Here is a 24,759-nt window from a genome sequence, read left to right on the forward strand (position 1 = left end):
GCAGCAGTCGACTGTAAATCTGATAAAGGAGAGAGTTTTACTGAGCTTCTGGCATCAGTGTGCAGCTACAACACATTCCCTTTTGGTGAAGAGTATGATGGATTCCAAGAAGAACAGAGTGATTTCCTGCTGGATCTGTACTCATGTGTGAAGCAGTATGAGAGTGAAACAGGCAGGAGAGTCCTTCCAGCATTGCTGCCAGTTTACCAGTCAGTTCCTGCAGTCTGGTACATAGACCTCTCAGAGAGAAAAGTCTCCCTCCTCCTAGAAGTGCTGAAACTCCAAACAGAGAAGAAACCAGTGGAGCTGAGAGACTGGTCAGATGAAGAGAGTGAAGTGAGGAGTTTCCTTCAGTGTCTGCCCTACATCTCCGAGCTCAGGTTTGATCTGAATGCTACAACTTCATAGTTGCAAGACCCCTGCTTATGAATGTGTGTTTTCTTTTTTTTTTCTTTTTTTTACAGAAACATGTTAATAAGCAGAAACTCTTTTATAGTCTTACAGCATATATAATATGATTAAGTATAAAATGCTATAAAAGTGCTTTGTCTAATTAGAGATGAAAACACTTAAACTTTAAATTCTTCATGATTTTTCAGACTAATCTTAGACCTGATTATTAGGAAACTAAATATTAATTTCTTCCAGTGCTTACAGTTTGTACATATTTATTTACTCAGCATTCCACTGTAAAGTCAGTTTTTGTATCTGATGCAAACAGTGATGCCAGAAAGTTTGTGAACCCTTTACAGTTATTTCTGCATAAAATTGACATGAAATGTGATCAGATCTTCATCCAAGTCCTGAAACTGGATAACAAGAACCCAGTTAAACAAATGATGCAAAAACATGATCGTTTTTACATTTATTAATTAAGCAAAATTATCCAGCATAAAATATCTTTGTCAGAAAGAGTATGTTAACCTGTAGGAGTATAATTTAAAGACAGTTCTTTCATCTCCTATCAAGGTCTGGTTTTAATCACACAGGTTTATGGAAATGTGCCATGCCTTGATCGAAGGAGTTTATGAGGAATTCAAAGAGTTATCGACGCTCACTAGATTGGAAAAGTCAACAAAATAATTTCTAAAGAGTTTGACATTGACTAATCCACTGTGAGGCAAATGGAGGAAAATAGAGGGAATTCAGCACCACTGTTACTCTCCCAAAGAGTGGTTGTTCAGTGAAAATCACTCCAGGGGCACTGTGAATAGTATTGGGGGAAGTCACAAAGAAAACCATTCAGGGCCAGCGCTACCTAAAAAGCGACAAGTGTTTCCCCCCTATCTATATAGAGGAGAAATGAGTCACAAGCATGATGGTTTGTGTTACTTCCATGAGAGCTTTACTGAATGGAAAATTGCCGCTTTTCCTCCAGGTATGTGGGTGGAGACTAAAGCAATCAATCCCTGAGTGCAGGATTCAGACCATCTTAATAGATGACTGATCAGCGTTATACTTACTTGAATCATCAATGTATTAACACATGAAAATGGAACAACAGCGAAAAACAAATACTCTTTTAACCCTCTTTTTTTTAAACATTTGACTATTTAACAACACATCTCAACTTGTCACATTAGCAGGTGCATAGGACCCACATGGCCATTCGGGGTCCCCAGGCCATGGGTTCAGACAGTAACATTTGGTAATGTGCATTAATTTTTGAAAAGGAAGAGGCAGTTTTATCAATCTGGTGCAGAGAAGAGGAAAAAGAAGAAAGGAGCAAGATAAGGGAATGTGTTCAATTTTGACAAGATATAGATTTGTTCAAATGACGACTGCTGCATCGTATCTTATCGGATTAATTCAGCATTTTGTGCTGTGCGAGCGTTGTGATTTGAAGATGTTGTGCACATGTAACAACAGTGACACTGTCAGTCACCTTTTAAAAATACTTAATTCCGGACAGACAGCGGCTGTGTGTGTGTGTGTGTGTGTGTGTGTGAGTGAGAGAGAGAGACAGAGAGAGTGGGGAGGAGGGTGATGCTTGGATGAGGAGCTCTTTTTGGGGAAGGCGGGGAGCTAATGGGAGAGGGAAGGGTTCTGTAATTGGAATGTTTGTGTACTTTTTTTATTTGCACTGCACAGTCTTAAAAAATATTTAACTTATTTATTGATTTATATAAACTTTACACTTAAAAAAACAATATTATATTGTTAATTTGACATATTGACAAATCAGTGTATCATTATCTGTCAGTGTAGGGTGTGTATGTTGGGGGATGGGGGTGGTTAGGTGAAACCGTAGGTATAGGGGGACCCAATTTGCAAATCTGCTTGGGGCCCCCAACATGCTAAAGCTGGCTCTGGTAACATCTAAGGACCTAAAGACCACTCTTTTGTTGAATAATGTCCATGTTCATGATGAGGAAGGCATCATTCTCCAAAAAGAACACTGCTGCCCATCTGAAGTTTACTCAAGACCACATGGAAAAGCCAGAAGCTATTGGAAGAATGTTCTGTGGACATATGAATCCAAAATATAACTTTTTGGTTCAAATAATAAGTGTTATGTTTGGCAAAAACCAATAACTGCATTCCAACACAAGAACCTAATCCCAGCTGGGAAGCATGGGGGTGGCAGTATCATAGATTGGGGCAGTTTTGCTCTGGTCCAGGACAGCTTGCAATTGTTGATGGACCCATGATTTCTGGATTGTACCAGCAGATTCTACAGGAGAATGTCAGGATACATATCTGTGAACTGAAGCTTAACTGTAAGAGGTCATGCAGCAAGACAACCACCCTAAGCACACAAGTGAGTCTACAGAAATTGGTTAAAGCAGAATAAATGTAACAATTTTGAATGGCCAAGTCCAGACCTTAACCCAATAGCAGTGGAGTGGAAGGACCTAAAAGGAGCAGTTCATACAAGGAAGCCCACCAACATCACTGAGTTGAGGCAGTTTTGTAAGGAAGAATGGAGCAAAATTCCTCCAGCCAGGTGTGCAGGATTGATCACCAGTTACCAGAAACATTTCGTTAATCTTATTGCTGCTCAAGTTGCATCAGTTACTGAATGCAAATTTTCACATACTTTTTCCAACACAGATATTTAATGTTTTATATTTTTGCTCAAATTTAATAATCTTTAATAAGCTTAATAATCTCTTTATTACGTTTTAGGACTGAGATGAAGATCTGATCACATTTCAGATCAAATTTATGCAGAAATACAGAAACTTTCTAGCGGCACATCTAACATGGCATTTATGGAATTTTACAAACAATAAGTTAATGCCCTATTTATTTATTTATTTATTTTTTTATTTTGTGTAAATTTTTTTATTTATTTATTTTTTTACATTAAACCTCTCTGTTTTAGATGTGGGGAAAATATAATTCCACGTTTAAGTAAAGCAGTTGTTGACTACACAGAAGATACAGAGTTGGTGAGAGCTTTCTTTGCTGCGATGGACTTCATCTTCGTTATACACTGGGTTTTAACCACTCGTGAGTGCAGGGCTGTGAGGAAAGTGCTAAGTCTCTCAGACTCCAAACTCAAACTCACTCTGAAACCCCGAGCCATCTCTCTCCGAGGGGCCAGACTTCTCTTCAGACACATCACACACCTACAGAAACTCTGGTATGTTATTAATCAGTTTCTTAATTTTCACACCAGGTTATATAACTTCATTAAGGTTTAGTATGCATGAGTGAAATTGAGCTGGACCATGAAATCCCCTTTAATGAATGTGTTTGGTGAACGATTTTCAGCCTGAGTGACCGTGTGGTAGGGAGGATGGTCCGAGCATTTGGAGCAGTGAGAGCTGGTGGCTCGTTGGTCATTGAGGAGCTCTGTATGAGTCTTAACAGCATAAAGCCAAAGAAAGAGATCTTCACATTTCTGAGCAGTTTGTCTTCTCTCCTGAACATCTGGACTGTTCACTGTGTGAATCTCACTGAGTGCAGGATGGAGGCTCACTCTCTCATCAGCCTCATGTGTCATGCTGGGAATTTAAAGATCAGGTCAGTTTACAGTGAACATCTTTATCATATAAAAATGTTCATTATTTTTTATCTATAAACATCATGTGTATGTGTGTAGATTATCGAAAGAGACTCTCCAGCAGTTTACCAGTCTGCTGTGTGAGGTGCAGGATGGGGAACTGACCCGCTTTTTCCTGGAGAAGGTGGGAGGAGACCTGACTTCCTGTTCTCTCAGTTGGGAGGAGCTTATCCATTTTCTCCAGCAGCGAGTTTGCCGCATTAGTGCGAACATCAGAAAGAGCAAAATCACATATAATCACATCAGACAGATTCTTCCTCTACTGTCTGAAATTCAGTTTAAACGGTAAGAAGGTATACATATAATGTGTAACGGTAACATTCAAATTCTGAATTTTATTATATTAATACATTTCCTCTACTTTGGATGTTAATAAGAGATCTGTATTTAAATTAAGATTTTTTAATATGAATACGGATGTTTTGTCATGTTGAATTTATTTACACTAATTATGCATATGCATATGTCTTAATTCTTTAACCTTTTGATCTTTTGTTTAAAATAATTCACAAAAATACTCTGTTCTCATGGATATCAAACAACTGCAAAAAAACATAGGTTTATCAAAAATATATATATATTTTTAAATATAAGTGTGCAACAATTATTGGCACCCTTTTAGTCAATACTTTGTGCTAGCTCCCTTTGCCAAGATAACAGCTCTGCGTCTTCTCCTATAACGCCTGATGAGGTTGGAGAATACATGGCGAGGGATCTGAGGCCGTTCCTCCATACAGAATCTCTCCAGATCCTTCACATTTCGAGGTCCACGCTGGTGGACTCTCCTCTTCAGTTCACCCCACAGGTTTTCTATGGGTTCAGGTCAGGGGACTGGGATGGCCATGGCAGGACCTTGACTTCTGCAATTCTCCAGCTATGATCCTTGGAGGTTTTTTCGCCACTCGAAGCATCCCCTTCAAAGTCCATGGAAACAGTATAGACACACATCCTCTTCCAGGTTGATTCATAACATTTCCAGTTGACTGGAACTTCTTAATTATTGCCCTGATGGTGGAAATGGGCGTTTTCAATACTTGTGCTATTTTCTTATAGCCACATCTAATTTTGTGTAACTCAACAACCTTTTGCCGCACATCACAGCTATATTCCTTGGTCTTACTCATTATGTGTTCTGAATGACTAAGGGAATTTGTCCTATGTGTTACCTCATATTTATACCCCTGTGAAACAGGAAGTTATGGTTGAACAATTTCTTGTTTGTAGTCACTCAGGTGTACAATTATTATTATTTTTTTTAATTTCAATGGGAATATACTTCAAATATATTTTTCTCATATGAATTCATGGGGCACACATATTTAACAAAGTTTTTTTTTTGATTAAGCTGTGTTTTTTTTGATTAAGCTGTGTTTTATCAATTGTTTGATATCCATGAGAGCAGAGTAGTTTAGTTAATTCTTTTAACAAAAGATCAAAAGGTTACACAATACATTTTTCACAGCTTTCTTTGCTCATATTTATTAAGCGTGCTCATATTAGCAGAGGGCACTGTATCTCCCTTGAAAGAATTTCTGCTTTCATACTCAACCTTTAAATGTTGAGTAGCAATTTAAGACTATTACTTGGGTTACACTCTAAAATGTTTACTTTGTTTTGAATAATTTATTATTAAATAATGTTTGTGATGTACTGTCCAGAACTTGTTTGCAAGCTTCGTAAACTGAAACTAATTATTTTGAACATTAATACGAATGTACTATAGTGAATTGTGCCTGGTAATCCACTTTCAGAGAGTTAAGTTCCAAAGCTGTCACTGATTATTGTTCATCAAAATATTAATTTAAATTGTGTTGATTTTAGACTCATATTGGCAAATGGTAATCATTAATAAAATGTGGAGAAAGGCAAGGAATAAAAAAACAAGAATTGTGTCTTTTACATTAAGGGAAAAATAATTATTTGATTATGGATTGATGTGTTTGTAACCTCCACAGATTGAACCCCAGTGTTGTGCTGTCAATCATCAGAGAAATCTATGAGACTGGCTCTGCTCACTGTGTGTCCAGTCTGTTGAGTTCAACACACAGCTGTATCAACCTGAACAATACAGAGCTGGACTCTTACCACTGTACTGCCCTGTGCTTCACCCTCCAACACTGTACTTCTGTCTCTCTGAGCCTGCTGTGGACCTCCATACCAGAGGGGGAGCTGGTGAAGATTCTCCCTCTGTTCAACAGAGTTTCTCAGCTCAGGTAACTCAGTGTTCACAAATCTACTTTAGAGTAAAAGAAATTGCAGAAATAAAAAATATATAAGTGTCACAAATAAAATGCTTGTTTTCCTTGCTCTCAGTGTTGACAGGGTCCTGTTGCTGAAGTTGCTCCACTGCTGCAGTATCTCTGAGCTTCAGCAGGGGGCAGTAGCAGCAGTTTTCTCTGCTCTGCAGAACAGACTGGACTTCTCTTGTAGCACTGGTTTGGATCTGAGCACAGAAACACAGGATAACACTCTGCATCTGACCACTGAGGACTGCAGTGATATCAGCACTGCCATTCAGAAATCTCTCCAACTTACAGAGCTCAATCTAAAGGACTGTGAGATGGAGGACACTGGAGTGGACATGTTCTTCCTCATTCTACATACTGTGAAACTGTGGTGAGACACATACAGGACAAAGCTCATTCAAGATAGAGTTTGTACATTTTTAACCTGTTCTAGTAAAAATCATGCTGAACTGGACCTGTACTTTTTGGAAAGACAAAATTAAACTCATTGAATAATTAATTACTAGAATATGTGTGACTGTATATTAGAGGTTATAATTCTATGAGTGACTCACTTCTTTTTTTTCTCTCTCTCTCTGTCTCTCTCTCTCGTCTTTACTCAGCTGTAGTAAAACTTTGTTGCTCCGGTTCCTGGCTCGTCTCCAGGTGGTGAATGAGTTAGACTGTGTGAGGCATGCTATGTACCTCTCCCAGGCGTTGGATGGAGAGATGGACCTCAGTGAGACCCCTCTGGACCTCCCTGCCTGTAGATCACTAGCGTTGTTTCTGGAATTTTCTGAAGGTCTGTCAGAACTGGACCTCAGCCACTGCCAACTCGCTGATCACAGCCTGGAGCTGCTGTTCCCATACCTGCATAAAGCAGCTGTCCTGGAGTGAGTATGCTGTGTGTGTGCGTGTGTGTGTGCATTTGTGTTTGAGTACGCTAAAGTGAGAATGCGACAGTGTGTACTTATATGGGGAAAAGTACACCCTCCTTCAATTCATTTCTTTTTATTTACCAGCATTAAATAACAATTTTGTCATCCTCACCAACTTCTATAAATAAACAGCTAACCTCAGATGACAAAAAATAACACAACAGATTTCAATATGTAGTCATTTTTTCAAGTAAATCAACATTCAGAAACCGGGGGTGGGGGGTATTGTGAATAGGTTCACCATTCCTACTAGCACAATCATTATGAGAGTAATTAGCACTGATTAGTAATGAGCAATTGCAAATGAAATGCCCTACATGAGTTTATCATCAAGAAGTGTGACTACCTTTATAAAAGCCGAACTTTTGGCAGTTTGGTGTTCTGGAGCACTCAGGTGTGTCTACATCATAACAAGAAAAAAGGACATCAGTCGTGACCTCAGAGAAGCAAATGTTGCTGCTTGTTATTCTGCTAAGTGTTATAAAGTCATCTCCAAACTATTTGAAATTCACCATTCTACAGTGAAAAGGATTGTTTACAGTGAAAATGAAGAGTCATCAAAACAGTTGCCAATCTTCTCAGGAGTGGGTGTCTCAGTAAATTCAGTCAATGGTCTGACCATTTAATGCCCAGAGATATAAAGCAAATCCCAATAGCTACATCATGTGACCAACAGGACTGCCTTAAATGTTTATGTTCATGACGGCACAATCAGAAAAAGACTGAATAAGTACTGTGTAGCTTTCATGGAAGGACTGCTAGGAAATAGCCCCTTCTGTCCAAAAAGCATGACTTAGGTTTAAAAAATCGCATCTGAAAAACCACAAAAGTTCAGGAATAATAACCTTCAGACTGATGAGACCAAGGTGGAGATGTTTGCTCATCATGCACAGTGCCTTGTTTGGTGAAAACTGAACACAGCATATCACTACAAACACCTCGTACCAACTGTAAAGCACAGTGGTGGAGGGGTGATGATTTGGACTTTTTTTGCAGCCACAAGGCCTGGGAAACGTGGTCACTGAGACAACGATGAACTCAACTTTATACCAGAATATACATGAGACAAATGTGAGTCCATCTGTCCAGCAGCTTAAGCCGGGATGAAATTGGGTCATGCAACAAGTTCAGACCTCAACCCCATTTGTTCCAAGTGATGTGAGAGACAGATAAACTCCTACAGAAAATGTTTACTTCAAGTTCTTGTTGGGTGTACTTTTTTCCCCCACCTGGGTTGAGAATGTTTGTTTAAGTTTTGGGTAAATTTTGGGTAAATTGTGTTTTTTTTTCTTTGTTGTCTCCTGAGGTTGATTGTTTACAGAAGTAGGTGAGGACCACACAATTGTTATTAAAGCCCAGATAATTCAAATCTTCTTATGTTTTTTTTTTTTCTTGCCCTTAGCCTCAGTCACAATGGCATAGACGACTGTTTAGCAGGAAGAATCTACACAGTTGTTTCCACTAGCAGCAACATACAGACAGTTCGGTAGGTGTGCATGGATGTTTTTGTGCAGTGTTTTCATACATATATTTAACCAATATGGCACAATAAATGATAATTTAATATCATGTAAGTGACATTTCGGAAACTATATGGCCAAATGTTTTGCTTGTTTTTCCTCCACTAGCAGAAATAGATCGTAAAGAAGCCACACCCACTTTATTGATTTGTAAATTCCCATTAATGCTGCTTCTGGTAGAATTGGCCTACCTACTTCCTTTTCATCTTCATCTGACGAGCTTTCATATATTAATATAAAGTTAAAAGTTCTTGAAAAGAATAGTTTTCCATGTCCACTGATGATGTTACTAACACTACTGTAGTAACCATTTCAAATCAGGAAGTGGAATTGTATGTGGCAAACACAGAAGAGTGGAGTGAAACACACAGTGAAATGTCTCAGTGCGGTTATAGGTACTATATACTGACTCACTATTCGCCCCTCAACCAATGAAATTAGTGGACCGGAACTAGCTGTATAAATACAGTATATACACTATGGCCAATAGTATGTGGGCACGTGACCATCAAACCCATATGTGCTTCGTTCCCAACCTGTTAACACAAAGTTGGAAGCACAGAATTATTCAGAATGTCTTTGTACGCTGTAGCTTTACAATTTCTCTTCACTGGAAGTAAGAGGCCCAAACCTGTTCCAGCATGGCAATGCCCCTATACACAAAGCGATGTCCATGAAGACATGTTGAGTGGAAGAACTCGAGTGTCCTGCACAGACCCCTGACCTCAACCCCACCTAACACCTTTGGCATGAACTGGAACTGGAGCCTCCTCTCATCAACATCTGCGCATGACCTCTGCCTCACGAATGCTCTTATAGCTGAATGAACACAACTCCCCACAGCCATGCCCCAAAATCTAGTAGAAAGCCTTCCCAGAAGAGTGGAGCTTATGGTGGAATGGGTGTGTTGGTTAGGTGTGCACAAACATTTGGCCATATAGTGTATGTATAAAGATGGTTATGGAACTGGGGTGTATGTAATGGCTGACCTTTTTAATTAAAGAGATATTATTAATTAAATGTAATTATATAATACTATTGAATTTTTATTTAAATGTACTTTAATATTTTTTGTGTCTTCAGACTCTTCAACAACAGAATTACTGATATCGAGCCTTTCCGAAAAGACAAGCGTTTCGAGGTCTGGTGATGAGTGTTGACCAGTGTCCTGTTTTCACAAATGAAGCATAGAGTCCCCATTATTTTATCCTTGTTATTCTATTATCTTAATTCTATTTTTTCCTATTATTTAATTATTGATTCTGCTGTAACTTTTGTGTGTCCAATTATTTTAAAATTTCATGGCTTGTTAACATGATATGTTAAATGTCTATTTTATTTTTATGTTAGTATTTGAAATTATGTTTTGGGTTGGGACTGGAAGGAAAGGAAAAGTGTATGTTAATAATAATTAACCCCCCCAGAATGTTAATGGTATGGAGTTGGGCCAATACTGGACTCTTAAGTGTTTCTTAATCTAATGGTATAAATATACATTCAGTCCATTGGGAAAAATTAATATGCAAGACTAGCACTGCATACAACAGCTCCAATAATTTCCTACAAAGAAAGCATTGTTATTTGAAAACTTAGAACCTACTTCCTGCAGAAGTCAGATCACCTGTAGAGAAAATTATATGCATTTTAAGATCAGATGATATGGAGAGGAGGGGACACTAATCATGCACAACGTGTTTATTTTAAAATTGTATATGCTACATTTCTTCATTCTTAAAAACGGCAAGTAAGCAACACATGCGGTTGTGTCATACTGCAAAATCAGTTTAGCATGAAAGGAAAGTGATGAAGAGCATGGGGCATGCTTTATGAACCTTTTGCTCATGAATCCTTAAAGAGATAATGTGCCTGATAAGAGTGGGTCCTGTCTGAGAGGAGGCGCTCATTATTAGCTACCATTATCTGGCACATGGTATGTTCCCTTCACTCATGAGCTCTTTATCCTTTATGTATGCATGGGTTATAGTAACTCTTTAGAAAACCGATGGCTACTCACTGAGAAAACTTATGTAATAATCCAATGATATGGCACTGTAAGAACTCCTCAATGGACTGCAATGCACCTCCTGATTGGCAGAGGGTGACTTTCCATACTCATACTGAACTCTGCCACTAGGCCTGACTTGTTACACCTAGGTTTTCCTTTATTTAAAGTTGCCTTGGGCTAAGTCGAGCAGGAGCCGGAGGTAAGTGTTCCTGCTGCTGCGCAGCTGGTTTGGCGCTGCTGACGGACTTGGAAGAAGGCCAGGGTAGTCCTACTGAAAGCTACTCAGTAACAGCAGTGGCAGGCGAACCGGCACCGGGAGTTGGGACCAACGTTTTGCCCAGGCCAGAGGGTGTGGCTCACAATGAGAGATCATCACTGCCCTAGGTTGCACAAATTATTGGGACTATTACACAGGTTTGCCTGAGACCCAAGCTAATACAGTCAGTCTGGTGGTGGTGGATAGATTTTCTAAAGCATGTCACTTCTTTCCATTACCCAAACTTTTCACAGCAAGCCAGACTGCAGAGCTCCTGCTAGAGCACGTGTTTAGAATTTATGGCTTCCCCAAAGATATGGTCTGAGACACAGGGTCTCAGTTCACCTCCTGGTTCTGGAAAGCATTCGGCCGCTTTATCGGTTCTGACATCAGTCTGTCATCCAGCTTTCACCCCCAGTCTAATGGGCAGACAGAAAGGGTTAATCATGAGATATAAAAGACTTTGAGATGGCAGCAGACAATCAAACCACATGGAGCTTTTGATTAGTCTAGGCAGAGTTTAAAGATTCAGTATCTGGTTGACTGAGAGGGTTACCATATATGGATATGGATTCACATATTCTGGAACCGACAATCATTACGGCCTTTGGTCGCACCCAAAGACTCCATTAAGGCAACGTCAGGAGCTATTCCTAGAGCGGAGACTCCTGTAAGAACTCCTCACTAGACTGCAATGCCCCTCTTGATTGGCAGGGGACAACTCTCTCCAGACTCATGCTGAACTCTGCTACTCATTAGGCTTGACTTGTTACACCTGGGTTTTTTCCCCTATTTAAACAGCCTTGAACTAAGTCTTATTGTTCACTCTTGAGCCAATGTTACCTATTGTCTGCTGCAAGCTAAGTCTGTGCAGTTCATGGTTTTTGGGCCCTTGTGTCTGTTTGATTTTCTTTTTTTCCTTTACTGTTGCTCTTTTTGTTAGTAAAGACTGTTGTGGATTATCTCTACCTCCTTACCTCGGATTCATTACTCAGTGACCTTATACATGAGAGACCCGGGTTTGACTCCCACCTAAGGAAGCCTCTTACAGGCACAAGGCATGAGAAGGGGAGGAGTATCTGTATAAAGCTGGTGTATTTCCCACATGATTTAGCAATTAATTTGCCCAACACGTTGAAGTCTCTTCAGTGGTGTCAGATGCAAGGTTCAAGAAGCCTTGGATAAGCAGTGAACCCTACTAATCCCAAAAGCCAGTGGGCTAAAGGACTTTGTAACAAATAACCACCTGGGTAATGCCTGACAAACAATTGTATGCAAAGGTTTAGATACCTCTGGCCAAATTACATATTTTATTGATTTTTGAAATTGACTGTTGACAACCACTGGAGCAAATTATTAAAAAAAATATATATATTCCTGCAGTAAATAGTTAATGCATAGCTACATTAAATTTGACGAATTACAATCTAAACATAAATGATAATTGTGATATGCAAAAGTTTGGACACCATTACAGTTGTAAAGTCCAAGAACTTAATTTACTTGCAACAGTATTTATTAATCTAAAAAGGTATTTGCCCAATGTAGGCTAGCCAGCAGTGATCCCACATGGGATTTGTGTGGGATGGCCACAGAAATCATTTTAGATCATTTTTGGGATTTGTATGGGATAGCCTTTGCCCACACTACCCACACCTTGCCTATAAAGAGCCAATGTGGGCATGTTTGCTGGATTCCCTACCTTATTAATTAGGAGTAGGTTATAAACATACCTAACAACAGAATAATAATATAGTAACACAATAGTGGGGAAATGCATAATAATGACCAGTAAAGTAATAATAATAATAATAATAATGATAATAATAATACCCAGTGAAAAAATTTGAAAGGCACCACAGAATTATAAGGAACTATTGAGCTCTCTCTTTTCAATAAGTGACTTAAGTGACTAATTAATTATACTTTACATGTTTCCCATCATTAAGTTCTTATATAGAAGTAGTTGATGAGGCCAGACGCTTATTCCAGTTAACTAGCTCGTTTTTATTCAGAGGTCCGTTCCACTCAACACCTCAATGTTGGGCAATTGCATTACTATTATTAAGGACAGTAATGCATTATTATATTATATTATGTTCATTATTTCAAATTGAGTCCATATGTATATAATTTAATATTTGTTTTGCAGTGAATTCCAACCTATGTATGTGTGGCTAAAAGCACGTTGTGATGACATCACATGACTCATCTTGGCCCAAATCTGTAGTAATTTTGAAAAATTGTTTGCCTGATTTTGCGTTCATTTCTGCGATTGCAAATGGCAAAATCCTGGAGGGACTTGATGTATTATAAGAAATATTAAAATTAAAACCAGTTATGCAATTAGAAAGAAACTGCAACGACTGTAACCAAATGTTTTTCAAATAAATAAATATAAATATATATATTATTTTACCATATCCCAAAGTTGTTTTTCAATTCTGCCACTGCTGTTTATTGACTTCACTTTTGATGATTTTAATAATGATTTTGATGGAGAAAAAAAAAAAATGCTTGAGACAATTTAGGATCAATGGATGGGAAGAGGACTCCTCACCAAGAGCAACAGGAAGTGAAGGAATAGCTTGCGGTATTTACTGACATCTTGTGGTGAAGATGGTGAACATCTCAGTATTGTCATACTATAGATCCGAAAATTGATGGATTATAATTCTGCTAATAAAGATACCTAAAGTTAAACTGCTGACTCTCTTTATACCGCTGAATAATCACATGACAGCACATCACAATTATCACTATTGCTGTTTGTACAAATCAGCTCTAAAATTATTAGCACCCTCAGTAAAGTTCGGTTAAAAAAGTTATTTAAAAATGTTTTTGTAGTTAGATGAATTTCACTTAAAAGTGTAAAAAAATTCTTTAAATAAGCATTGTTACATGAAAAATAATATGTATTTTAACAAAACCACATGTCTGTTTTACATAATAATCATAATTAAAAAAAAATTCAATAGAATCCGAATAAAACCAACATTTGCATTCACTCAAATGAGAAATAATTTTTAAAGGAACAAAAAAAGGGGAAAGACCTGCTCTCTGTCTGGCATGCTACAAAACCCTACATTTTCACGTTATTTTTCGTTCTTTGTAAAGCACCCTGAATTGCCTCGTGCATGAAGATGAATTTTATAAATAAATTATCCTACCTTGTGTGTGTTGAATCTCAAATAGTAGAAAGTCACCATGGCTGTACTTGTGTTACAGAATTAAAATGTTTTGTGTATTAATTAATGCAATTATGAAACCTTTTAAACTAAGAAACGAGGCTAATGAAAGCCTTATGAAAAGAATTTATTGTTTGAAAATGCTTGAAACGCCACATAAATGCAACACCTGCTGGATTTGGTGTGAAAATTCACCTGAAATCCCTAAAACAAAACCCCACAATTTAGAAACTACGTGTGTAAATTTTTATTTAATGATCAACTTTAATATTATGAACTAAGCCTAAAGCATGGAGACAATGGTGATTGCCTTGAAGCACGTTGAAATGACAGCGCTGCTCAGGGAGATGTTGCAGATGTCAGTAAGTACATCCACTGGCTGGTCTGCTCATCCTCTGAGCACTCCAAGAGTGAGATAGTGAGCCTGATGGAAATTCAGTTCTGTGAATAGACAGACCTTGAAAACTTTGATTGACACAGGAATTCCAACAAATTTCTTGTGCAAATGTTTTCCACAGTCGGTACCCCAGACAAAATCATCATAGACCAAGGCACCAAGTTTACACTGAGCTTAATGAAGCATCTCCACAGACAGCTGGGTATTCAGTCGATCAAGATGAGTACCTATCACCTGCAGATGGACAAACTAGTTGAGAGATTTATCCAAACACTCAAGAACATGCTGAAGAAGTTCATCAGTGACACAGGAAAAGACTGTGACAAGTGGTTGATGTTCATGCTGTTTGCATATAGAGAGGTACCCCAAGCATCAACAGGGTTTTCACCTTTTGAATTGCATTTCGGTTGTTTGTCCAGGGTCCACTAGATCTGCTGAGGAAGAGCTGGGAAGCCCCTTCAACATCTGCAGTGGGTGAACAAGGCATTCTTCAGTATGTGCTGTGGATGAGAGACCACCTAGAGAAGTACCAAGAACAAGCTATCAAGAACGTGGAAGTGGCCCAGCAAGCACAGAAAAGATGATATGACCAGTATGCATGACACAGAGAATACCAGCCAGGGCAGAAAGTACTGTTGTTACTGCCATCATCAACAAACAAGCTATTCGCAAAGTAGCAATGGCCCTATGAGATCTAGAGACGAATGGGACCAGTTACTTATGAGATATTTCACCCAGAGAAGGGAAAATCCAGCCAAGTGTACCACAACAACCTCATGAAAGAGTGGTGGAAGAAGGCAGCAGTGAAAGAGACATGATTGTTTGCTTGCAAAGGAGCCCCAGAAGGTGAGGAGGGTGAGGATGAGATGAAAGATGTGGCTGTACAGAGACCTCTGGCAAAGATGGCCCTGGAACACCTGGAGGAGGAACAGAGGGAGCAGCTGCTACAGATCGTAGACAAACAACTGAATCTCTTCAAGACAGAGCCAGGAAGAACCATCCTAATCGAACACACCATCCAGCTCACTGACTCAATGCCTATTCGACAGCAGCCCTATCAGGTGCCTGAATGACTAGTCGAACCACTGAGGAGGGAGATTCAGCTGATGAGGAATATGGGCAATTGAGCCATCAAACAGCCCATGGTGCAGCCCGATTGTCTTGGTACCAAAAAAGGATGGATCTCTGAGGATCTGTCTTGACTTTCAGAAGCTCAACGCTGTCTCCAGGTTTGATGCATACCCAATGCCTCGGACTGATGAGCTGGTGGAATGGATTGGCCAAGCCAAATACATCACCATCTTAGACCTGTGCAAAGGATACGGGCAGGTGCCCTTAGCCCAACAATCCAGAGAGCACACTGCCTTCAGAACACCCTATTCCATTTTATGACCATGCCATTTGGGTTACATGGAGCTCCAGCCACCTTACAATGGCTGATGGATCAGGTTCTACCAGAGGAAGTGGATTACTGTGTGGTCATGATATCGTGGTCATCTACAGCCACAGCTGGGAAGAGTATCTATAGCACCTGAGCAGAGAAAATCAGGGACGCAGGCTTGACCTTAAATGTGCCAAAATTTGAATGGGCAAAACAAGAGATGCAATACCTAGGATTCCTGCTGGGCAACGGCAAGGTTTGACCACAGGTAGACAAGGGGGTGGCCATATGAAACTGTCCAAGACCTCTGACAAAGAAAGAGGTACATGCCTACCTCGGACTGGTTTATACCTGAGTTCTCCAGTGTTGCGGTACCCCTGACCAACCTCACCACAAAGTTGATTCGAAATCCAGTGCCCTGGATGGAGGAAGCTGAGTGGGCATTTCAACAGCTGAAGGACAGCTTATGTAACAATCCCGTGCTTCCGAGTCCTGATTTCTCCCAGAGATTTTTAGTTCAAGTGGATGCTTCTGCTAATGGATTGGGAGCTGTACAAGGAGAGAGGGGCCAGGAACACCCAGTACTTTACCTAAGCTGTAAGCTGCTAACCCAAGAGACTTCATACTCCACTGTGGAGAAAGAGGGACTTGCCATCAAGTGGGCATTAAGTTTCCAATGTTACTTGCTGGGAAGAGAGTTCAATCTCGAAACAGACCATCAAGCATTGACCTGAATAAAATCAGCAAAGAATCAAAATGCCAGGATAAAAAGATGGTACCTGTCACTGCAGCCTTACCACTTTGAGATCAGACACCGACCTGGAAAAGAGAACCTGACTGCTGATTACCTATCCAGATTGCTGTGTTCGTCAATCTAGGAGAGGAGGGAGGTAACATCACAGAGGGCTCTGTCATGATTGCGGCAGCAATTAATCCACTATCCACCCATACATACACACATAATCCAATATCCACCCATTTTCTGGTTTTCCCTACGCTTGGGTGCACACTAGGGCAGGTTAATGTGCCAGATGCATACATAATGTACACACATATCCACAGCTCTCACTGTTTTCAGGGCCACCTTGTCACCTGCCCTGAATACGGAGACTCGGGTCCTCAGCAGTGCACACACCTACGTAGTCATCCACAGCTTCTGGTTGGAGCATGCACTGATGGTCTTGGAAACAGTGATGTCATCAAAAGACTTCACTGTTGGTCTCTTTTCTCTGTCCACACTGTAACTGATGAAGCGTTCCTGTGTCATTCCACTTTATTACACATAACTTTATTTATAGACGTTAACGTCTAATAGCCTCATAGGAAATATTTACTGGAAAAAATGTTGACGCGTCCTATACATATTCACCCCACTGTAGCAGATGACCAAGCAAGTGTAATTTTGAACTTCATACAAACCCAAAGCTCACCTAATGTCCCTTGGACAACTGTTAAAGTAGGATGTCATGATGTGCTTATCTGCTAGGACAGGTGGCACATGTCCAATGCAAAGTGCCTGTAGACTTTGACTTGTGAGACCCAGTTATCCTGCTTGAATCCAACCAAGAAAAACTGCAGGTTGATCAGCTTGATCTGGGTGATGGCCTATTAGAGGTTTATAGAGCCCACAGCCCATTCATCAAAGTCCCTATAGGGAATCATACAAAACATAATGTTACTCTGCCTTGACAAATAGCATTTGGAAGTATACAGCCAATTTCCAAAATCATAGAGACAGACCAGGTAGTTGAACTATCTCATGTTGAAGTCAACAGTGCTGACACCACTGAAGATTTTGACAGAAACGGGGCTGAAGTGATGTTGTACTGGGATCCTCCTGTAGACATAAGTCACTTGACTGAGGAACAAAAAAACAGTGCAAGGAAAATGCTTTATGAAGAATCCCTTGCATTTGCACATAATGATTAAGATGTGGGCTGCAGTCCAAGATTACAAATGGCCATCAATCTCACAAATTATATTCCTGTTCAGAGATCATACTCCTCAGTACTGAAGCCCTTGTACAAAGAAGTTAAATAATACATACAATATCTTCTTGCAAGAGGGTGGATTGTCAAGTCAAAATCTACCTATTACACACCATGTTGTCTGCATCCGGAAAAAGCTTGGACTGTGTATCGACTGCAGGCTGTTAAATCAGAAAACAATTCCTGACAGACACCCTCTTCCTCAAATTAGTCAAAAAACTTATGTACAAATGGAGAAAACTGCACTTGGAAGGAGTACTCCTATATTGTAAGACAGAGCAAAGACATCGCTTCATTTTGCCTGCCCAGTACAAACAAATAAGCACCAAATCTTCAAGCACCTACATGACAACATTACTTGCATTATATACGGTACCTGTAAAGACTTTCAACAATTCTGTATAAAACAATATTGATTTTGAAATCTAAATGTATAACCTAAAAGTAAAATTTGTTTTCTAATTTAACTTGGCCCCTTAACATTTGTTAGCTGTAGTCTAATGCACAAGCTCATACCAAGTGGCTGTGAAGTCACTCAAGTTTAAGCATGTCAGCAGAAACAAGTGGCTGTTTTGCTAAATGGAAATATTCTCATTACTTATTATTATTATTATTATTATTATTATTATTATTATTATTATTATTATTATTACACAAGTAACCTACTGAAGCACCTAGCACACCAACATAAAAAATCACTTTTGAGTGATTTGTGTGCAACGACAGATGAAACTGTGGAAATCCCTATTAAGAAGGTGAAACTTGATTTTAGGGAAAAAACAACTCATCTGGACAGAGGCACCTTCAGAAAATCCTGGTGAATCTGATGAATGTGAAGAGATACATGTGTTTTAGTGCCCTGCAGTAGAGCTAGAACTGTCAGAAGCATAGACTAGTCAGACTGTTAGACTAGCTAGCCCTGAAGGAAAGAGTTTCAGGAGAACTATCCTGACCTGCACTACTGACAGTCACACAGAACAAGTTAGAAGATCCACATGTGACAGACGGCCAGCAGAGAGGCTTACTTACAATACGTTTAGTCTGCCTACAGTTCAGTCATACTCTACAATAAACAGTTTAGGGGCTTATGTGATGGGTCAGATTCCATATTGAGGAATATCACCTTACCACTTTGCACCTCATCCCATTGCACCTTAACACATTACACTGCTATTCCAAACAGTTTCACATATGCCACTAATACTTCAAATATTATTTTATTAAGTGATATAATGTAATGCCAGGACCCATTTATTTTGTTTGGGAGTGTGTGACACACACACATTTATGGTCACATTTTTGTTTAATCTGAGAGTTTATTTTTAGTTGAAAAGAATTTATTTTCAGTACCTCTTAAAATAATTTTGAGTCAGTACCTCTCCAGCTGCAAAGGGGTGCTGATCATGGCTCTTAGTGGCACACTAACTGTTATTACTCAGACGCTGTCAAGCCTCACCTTAGAAAAGCCACTAAAATTTCCCATGTCTTTATTTCCCCTGATTATTCATGCAACTTAATCTGTACTCAGGTCCTATGCCCTGGGATCTGTAACACGATTTTAGAGTAATTATTGACTGTAACGTGATCATCAGCGATTGTTTAATTCAGTCCATTAGTCTGAAGTTGCTACAGCTGATTTGAGACTGATATAATTGCCACATTTGACACAGATTTATTTCAGTCTCCAATGATCTTAACATTTTGAAAAAGCATTACTATTTAAAATAAATGTTGTTTAAAAATGTTTCTCATTAGTATGTCTAATTATTTTATCTTTGCAAGAACTAGACATATTGAGCAAATCAAAACTAATATAATTTCAGATTAAGTCCATTTCATGCAACGAAATATGTAACATTATAAAAAAGGACATACTGTTTATACTGTGTATTAAAGTATTAAATTTAATATCCAATAACCTGTGGGGTGACAATCAAACAGCACACCTTAACGTGAAGTAGACAAGCTTATTTAATGGTAATAATAATAATAATAATAATAATAATAATAATAATAATATGCATCTTAATGAATAAAAATCTTCATTTTACAGAAAGAAGAATAACAATATTTAGAGCACAAAGGCAAAAACGAGGATGGAAGGACGCTGAAAAAAAGTTAAATATTACTTTTCAATATATATCCATTTACATATTTTGTATTTTAAAACTTTTTATTTAACATGAACATTTACAAAAGAGATATTTGTTTAATATAAATCCTTATAAATAAACTTTATCAATATAGAACAAAATACAGAATTTGAGAAGGACAGAAAGGGGAAAAAAGTGTGTTATTTACAGAATTTCGAGAAATACAAAAGAACAGATTATACACAGGAGAACCAGAGGGGAATGTGCTCTCTCTCTCTCTCTCTCTCTCTCTCTCTCTCTCTCTCTCTCTCTCTCTCTCTCTCTCTCTCTCATAATGAATGCATCATTTTTGATGCCGTTTGTGTTCAGATTATTTGCTGAGCTGTACACAGACACCCGCTAAAGGGGATTTTCAATTCTGCACAAATATTCAACACTTCTTTCAGTTCATATACAGAGAGCTAGACTATGATTAAATAATTCAGTCAGAAATAAATACACATTGTTCATTTTGCCATAATTTTTCCCACTTACCCAAAATGTTGTCCTGAAAAAAACAAAAAAAAACCTTCACATTTTCAAATTTGGAAAGGCTGATAGATGCCGTACCTACCTCCACATGTACAACCTCGTCTACTGATGGAAAAACAACATTACTGATATTACCTTACAGAAAAACATATCAGTGATCACACCCGTTTATGTGAAGTGTTCTCCATACAAGCCTGTGACTTTTAGAGCTGCTGTTATAGAAAATTTTTATCAACACCTTCTGACCAATCACAATCCAGAACTGTAAAACAGCGCTATGCTGTAAAGCTTTTTACCCAATGTGAACTTTTCCAGGAGAAACTGACCTAAAAAAACCAACCCATTTACACATCAGTAATTTTCATAATTTTTCCAGAATCTGATGGGTTTTCACAGACTCTGCCACAAAAACAGCTGATAAACCAAGACTGCTGATGTTTCATGTATGAATCTACAAGTAATGACATTCTGGTGCAAGAAGGACAAAATGTACTTCACTTTTGGAAAGATAATTAAGGGCGTAAACTTGTGAAACAGGTAGGGTTAATATTAAGAAATAATTCTAGAATATGAATATAAAATATGAATAAATCACCCAATGCTTATACACGGTTAATATCGAATGTTCATTATGGATATTTTTATCTGCTTCATGTATATTTATTTACTCTATTTAAAAAATGGTAATGCTTAAAATGTCAATATCTACTTCAGTGTCAACGTTCAGAAAAAATACAAAACCAAAAATATATGCTGAATAATATAATCTGAATGTAATTTTAATTTACATATGAATAATTTGTGTTAAATATAAAGATAAGTAAGTAAGGGTCAGTGAACGAGATATATATTACACTTATGCTTATACTACAGCTGATTTAACTGATCAATCTCTCTCTCTCTCTCTCTCTCTCTCTCTCTGTCTCTCTCTGTGAAGATGAAAAGGAAAATAAGAATGAATAGTAAAAAAGCATGTTTATATGTGTATAACATACTATATAAATGAGATATGGAAGGTATCACAATGTACACCCCCCCCCCCCCCCCCACACACACACACACACACACACACTCACATATACACAGAGATCAGAGTATACTGTATGTACATACACACACAGCAAATGTTAACATCTCCACATTCAAAGACTCAAAACAAGTGTCAGTTTTCCACAAAAAAGTGTCCTCTGATTTTTTTCTTTTCTTTCTTTCTTTTTTTTTCTTCCTTTTTTTTTTTTTTACACTTCTTTTTACCCCACCCTTTACATCTATCAAACCCCCATAAATGCTTTTATACAATTTATTTTGGATAAAAATGACAAAATGTTATAACAGTCAGCTGTGGAACATTACTATGTGGAAGCATTTATATATATATATGTATGTATATATATATATATATATATATATATATATATATAATGTATGTATATGTTTTTAAACCTTTGAATAATAATTTTCAAAAAGTCATTAGTAGTTATAGATATAATAATAATAATAATAATAATAATAATAATAATAATAATAATAATAATAATAATAACAACATCAGGGATCATTTTTTATACTAAAACATATATTTTTTTAAAATCATGTAGCTTAGCTTCTGGCTGGAAGTACCTGGGTTGTTGAAAGAGAGAGTAAACAGTGACAGCAGTGGTAAAGCCTCATCAGATCAGAAGATTACAGTCTTGATGAAGAGCACGATCCAGTTCTGTGTTCCAGCACTGTTTTAAACACACTTTTATTTTATTTAAATTTATTTCCCCTCACAAAGGTATATCACTGACGTCACACGGTGGTGTGTATCCTGTGTTTGAGTATAGATGCAGATGCCCCTGGGGCATATCCTTCAAAGGTTCCTGCTCCAAAAGTTAACCTTGCTAGGCATTTGAGACCTTCAAGAATTTGAGGCCTTTTCTTATTTACTCATTTATGACTTTATCAGCATACCTGAGAATCGAGTCTAAATCTGTGGCAGCTATTTTTCTGTTTAGATAAGCGGCTAGCATATTAGTGGCATCATTTAGCCAGATAAGCAGTTAGGTTATATCATGTAAATTTTTCCCCCACCCACTAGCTAGCTCTCCACTATCACATGATAGCCTACAACTGGGGATGGGGAAGGCTAACACATACCTTATCTAAGACACACGAAACCAGCCAAACACATCTTTTCAACCCACCGGTCATAAATCCCGGGGCAGCTGAGCATTCAGAGGAAAGTGCTGTCTGACCTCTTCAACACACATGAGCCTATAAATGTGCAGGATTATCTATTGTCAATGTGATTGACAGGAGGGAAAGAGTATGCCCCAACCCACATAAAGAACACTGCTAATTATGCTCTCTTTGACTCCCAGCCACAGATTGCTGTAACATCATTGGTATTTGAATTCATGATCCCCTGAAGATAGCTAATTCAAGTGAACAGTCAGAGCTGCTGTTGTATGAAAATAATGCGTGCCGGGGGGAGTATCACATACTGCATATATCACAGAGATTTGCCAATATTACAATGTTTAATACGTCATACATTTTAGCGGTTTATAGTTAGATTTAATTTTTGTGGAATGTCTGTGAAAAAAGTTAGTTCTTGCTCTCACTTACTGAGACTGAGAGCGCATAATTATAAGAATTTCTTTATTAAACAACAACCCATTTTTAAATCTGTTTATTCATCGTAGATTATGTGGATTATCTGCTGTACACGACCCTGTGAATGAGCTGTGTGTGTTAAACAGCAAATGTGTGTTAAACAGTGCTGGAGCACAGAGTGAGTTTTCTAGTTTTCTAACCTTTTCCACAGGAGGTTAGCAAACATGAAGAGAGTCATGACATCAGCAACAGGAAGTGGATCAAGATGCTCACTCATTGGAAAGAAGGAAGAAAGGTGGGGCAGGTTTCGCATAGGACACGTGCCACAGCAGGAAATGGTTAGCCCTGTTTAAAAATAAGGAGCCATCATTATATTATGGGAGACTGAGATATGAAATTCTGATATCTCTGTGTTGATCTCGTCCTCATTCGGTGGGAATACTGACACTGTCAAGAGTTTCAGCCAGAATAAATTCAGTGTCATTCCACAAATCCACTTGTAATCAGTAGCTTGTTGTGCATGTTTTTCCTCTATGTGGAAGCACAACTAGAAAGACTTCAAGACTATTTTGCGGATTTTTTTAGGTCAGTGTAACAAAAAAAGGGCACATAATTGCATCCAGGAAGTGCTATAAAATTGAAAGCACAAGACAGAGTGACATCACAGCACAGGAAGTGGACTGATCAAAACTCGTCGAACAGGAAGTGGATTATTTTTATTCACACAAGACCTTCGCTGTGGGTCTGGATGCTCTGATCCATTTTCACACCGATGGTATGGGCGGAGCCAAACGCTTGGCCTTGTTCTCTCAGCTGTTTAGACGGAATTTTTTTCTTCAATATATATTTGTGTGTGTATATATGTGTACATGGATATTTATATCTCTTAAGCACACTTTTCTGCATCAACAAAAATATAGAAAAATAAAACGTTTTGTGAAAACGTGCTCTGTCCTTTCATTCTGCTTTTTCATCTTTTTTTTTGCTCTTTTTCATGCCCCATCTGCTTTTTGGCCATTCTGGTCTTGGTTTTCTTGTCATTTCTGGTTGTGTTGTGTCCATCATTCCTCTGTCGCCCTCTGCTGCCGAGCACTGCAGTCCATCTCTTTCTCCTCATTTTTACTGAAAAATAAAATTCACATCAAGTGAAGCTGAAAATCTGATCTCTGATATAGTGTTGAAAGAAATAATAATAATAATAATAATAATAATAATAAATCTCTAAAGCATGACTGAAGAGATGAAATAACGAAAGAAAGAAGACAGCAAGAAAGAAAGACAGAATTATTAGATGTAAAAAGAATGAGAAAGACAACCTAGAAAGGAAGACAAAATCAATAAATAAATAAATAAATAAATAAAGATGAAAAGAAAGGAAGAAAAAGATAGGCAGGAAAAAACAAAAAAGAAACAAATAAAAATACAATAAAACATTTTTCCGTAAAGCGCTGTTTTGCGTGAAGCGCTGTTTCGTGTGAAGAAATGTTTTGCGTAAAGCGATTTTTTGCATAATGCATTGTTTCATGTAAAGCTATTTCAAAGGGAACTTAACGTTGTGTTTATCATAACACTATGGGAGCACCCTCGCCTGCGACCGGCATCTGAAACTTGTGTAAGATCATGCCTA

The 24,759-nt window shown here is 38.2% G+C and overlaps 2 protein-coding genes across 15 annotated transcripts in view; one reads left to right on the forward strand and one right to left on the reverse strand.

Annotated features, from left to right (window-relative positions):
* LOC108272987 (uncharacterized) overlaps positions 1–13,659 on the forward strand; it is a 104,612-nt gene extending 90,953 nt beyond the window's left edge. For 13 of the 14 annotated variants that reach the window (XM_053683910.1, XM_053683916.1, XM_053683922.1 and 10 more), the window contains 9 exons: positions 1–380; positions 3,329–3,589; positions 3,721–3,972; positions 4,052–4,297; positions 5,968–6,225; positions 6,326–6,628; positions 6,861–7,130; positions 8,578–8,661; positions 9,779–13,659. The exon at positions 1–380 is cut by the window's left edge and continues 43 nt beyond it. In XM_053683910.1, coding sequence (XP_053539885.1) covers positions 1–380; positions 3,329–3,589; positions 3,721–3,972; positions 4,052–4,297; positions 5,968–6,225; positions 6,326–6,628; positions 6,861–7,130; positions 8,578–8,661; positions 9,779–9,845 — 2,121 coding nt within the window. In that variant the 3' untranslated portion in view covers positions 9,846–13,659. The remainder of the gene's footprint in view (positions 381–3,328; positions 3,590–3,720; positions 3,973–4,051; positions 4,298–5,967; positions 6,226–6,325; positions 6,629–6,860; positions 7,131–8,577; positions 8,662–9,778) is intronic. The other variant, XM_053683919.1, reaches the window with a different exon arrangement.
* A 9,501-nt stretch (positions 13,660–23,160) lies between these two features.
* The window catches only part of LOC124628717 (RNA binding protein fox-1 homolog 3), a 217,845-nt gene continuing 216,246 nt past the window's right edge, over positions 23,161–24,759 (reverse strand). Inside the window, exon 14 of the mRNA XM_053683927.1 lies at positions 23,161–24,254. Coding sequence (XP_053539902.1) covers positions 24,252–24,254 — 3 coding nt within the window. The 3' untranslated portion in view covers positions 23,161–24,251. The remainder of the gene's footprint in view (positions 24,255–24,759) is intronic.

The sequence above is a fragment of the Ictalurus punctatus genome, chromosome 12 (assembly GCF_001660625.3).
Source record: "Ictalurus punctatus breed USDA103 chromosome 12, Coco_2.0, whole genome shotgun sequence".
Classification (NCBI taxonomy): domain Eukaryota; kingdom Metazoa; phylum Chordata; class Actinopteri; order Siluriformes; family Ictaluridae; genus Ictalurus; species Ictalurus punctatus.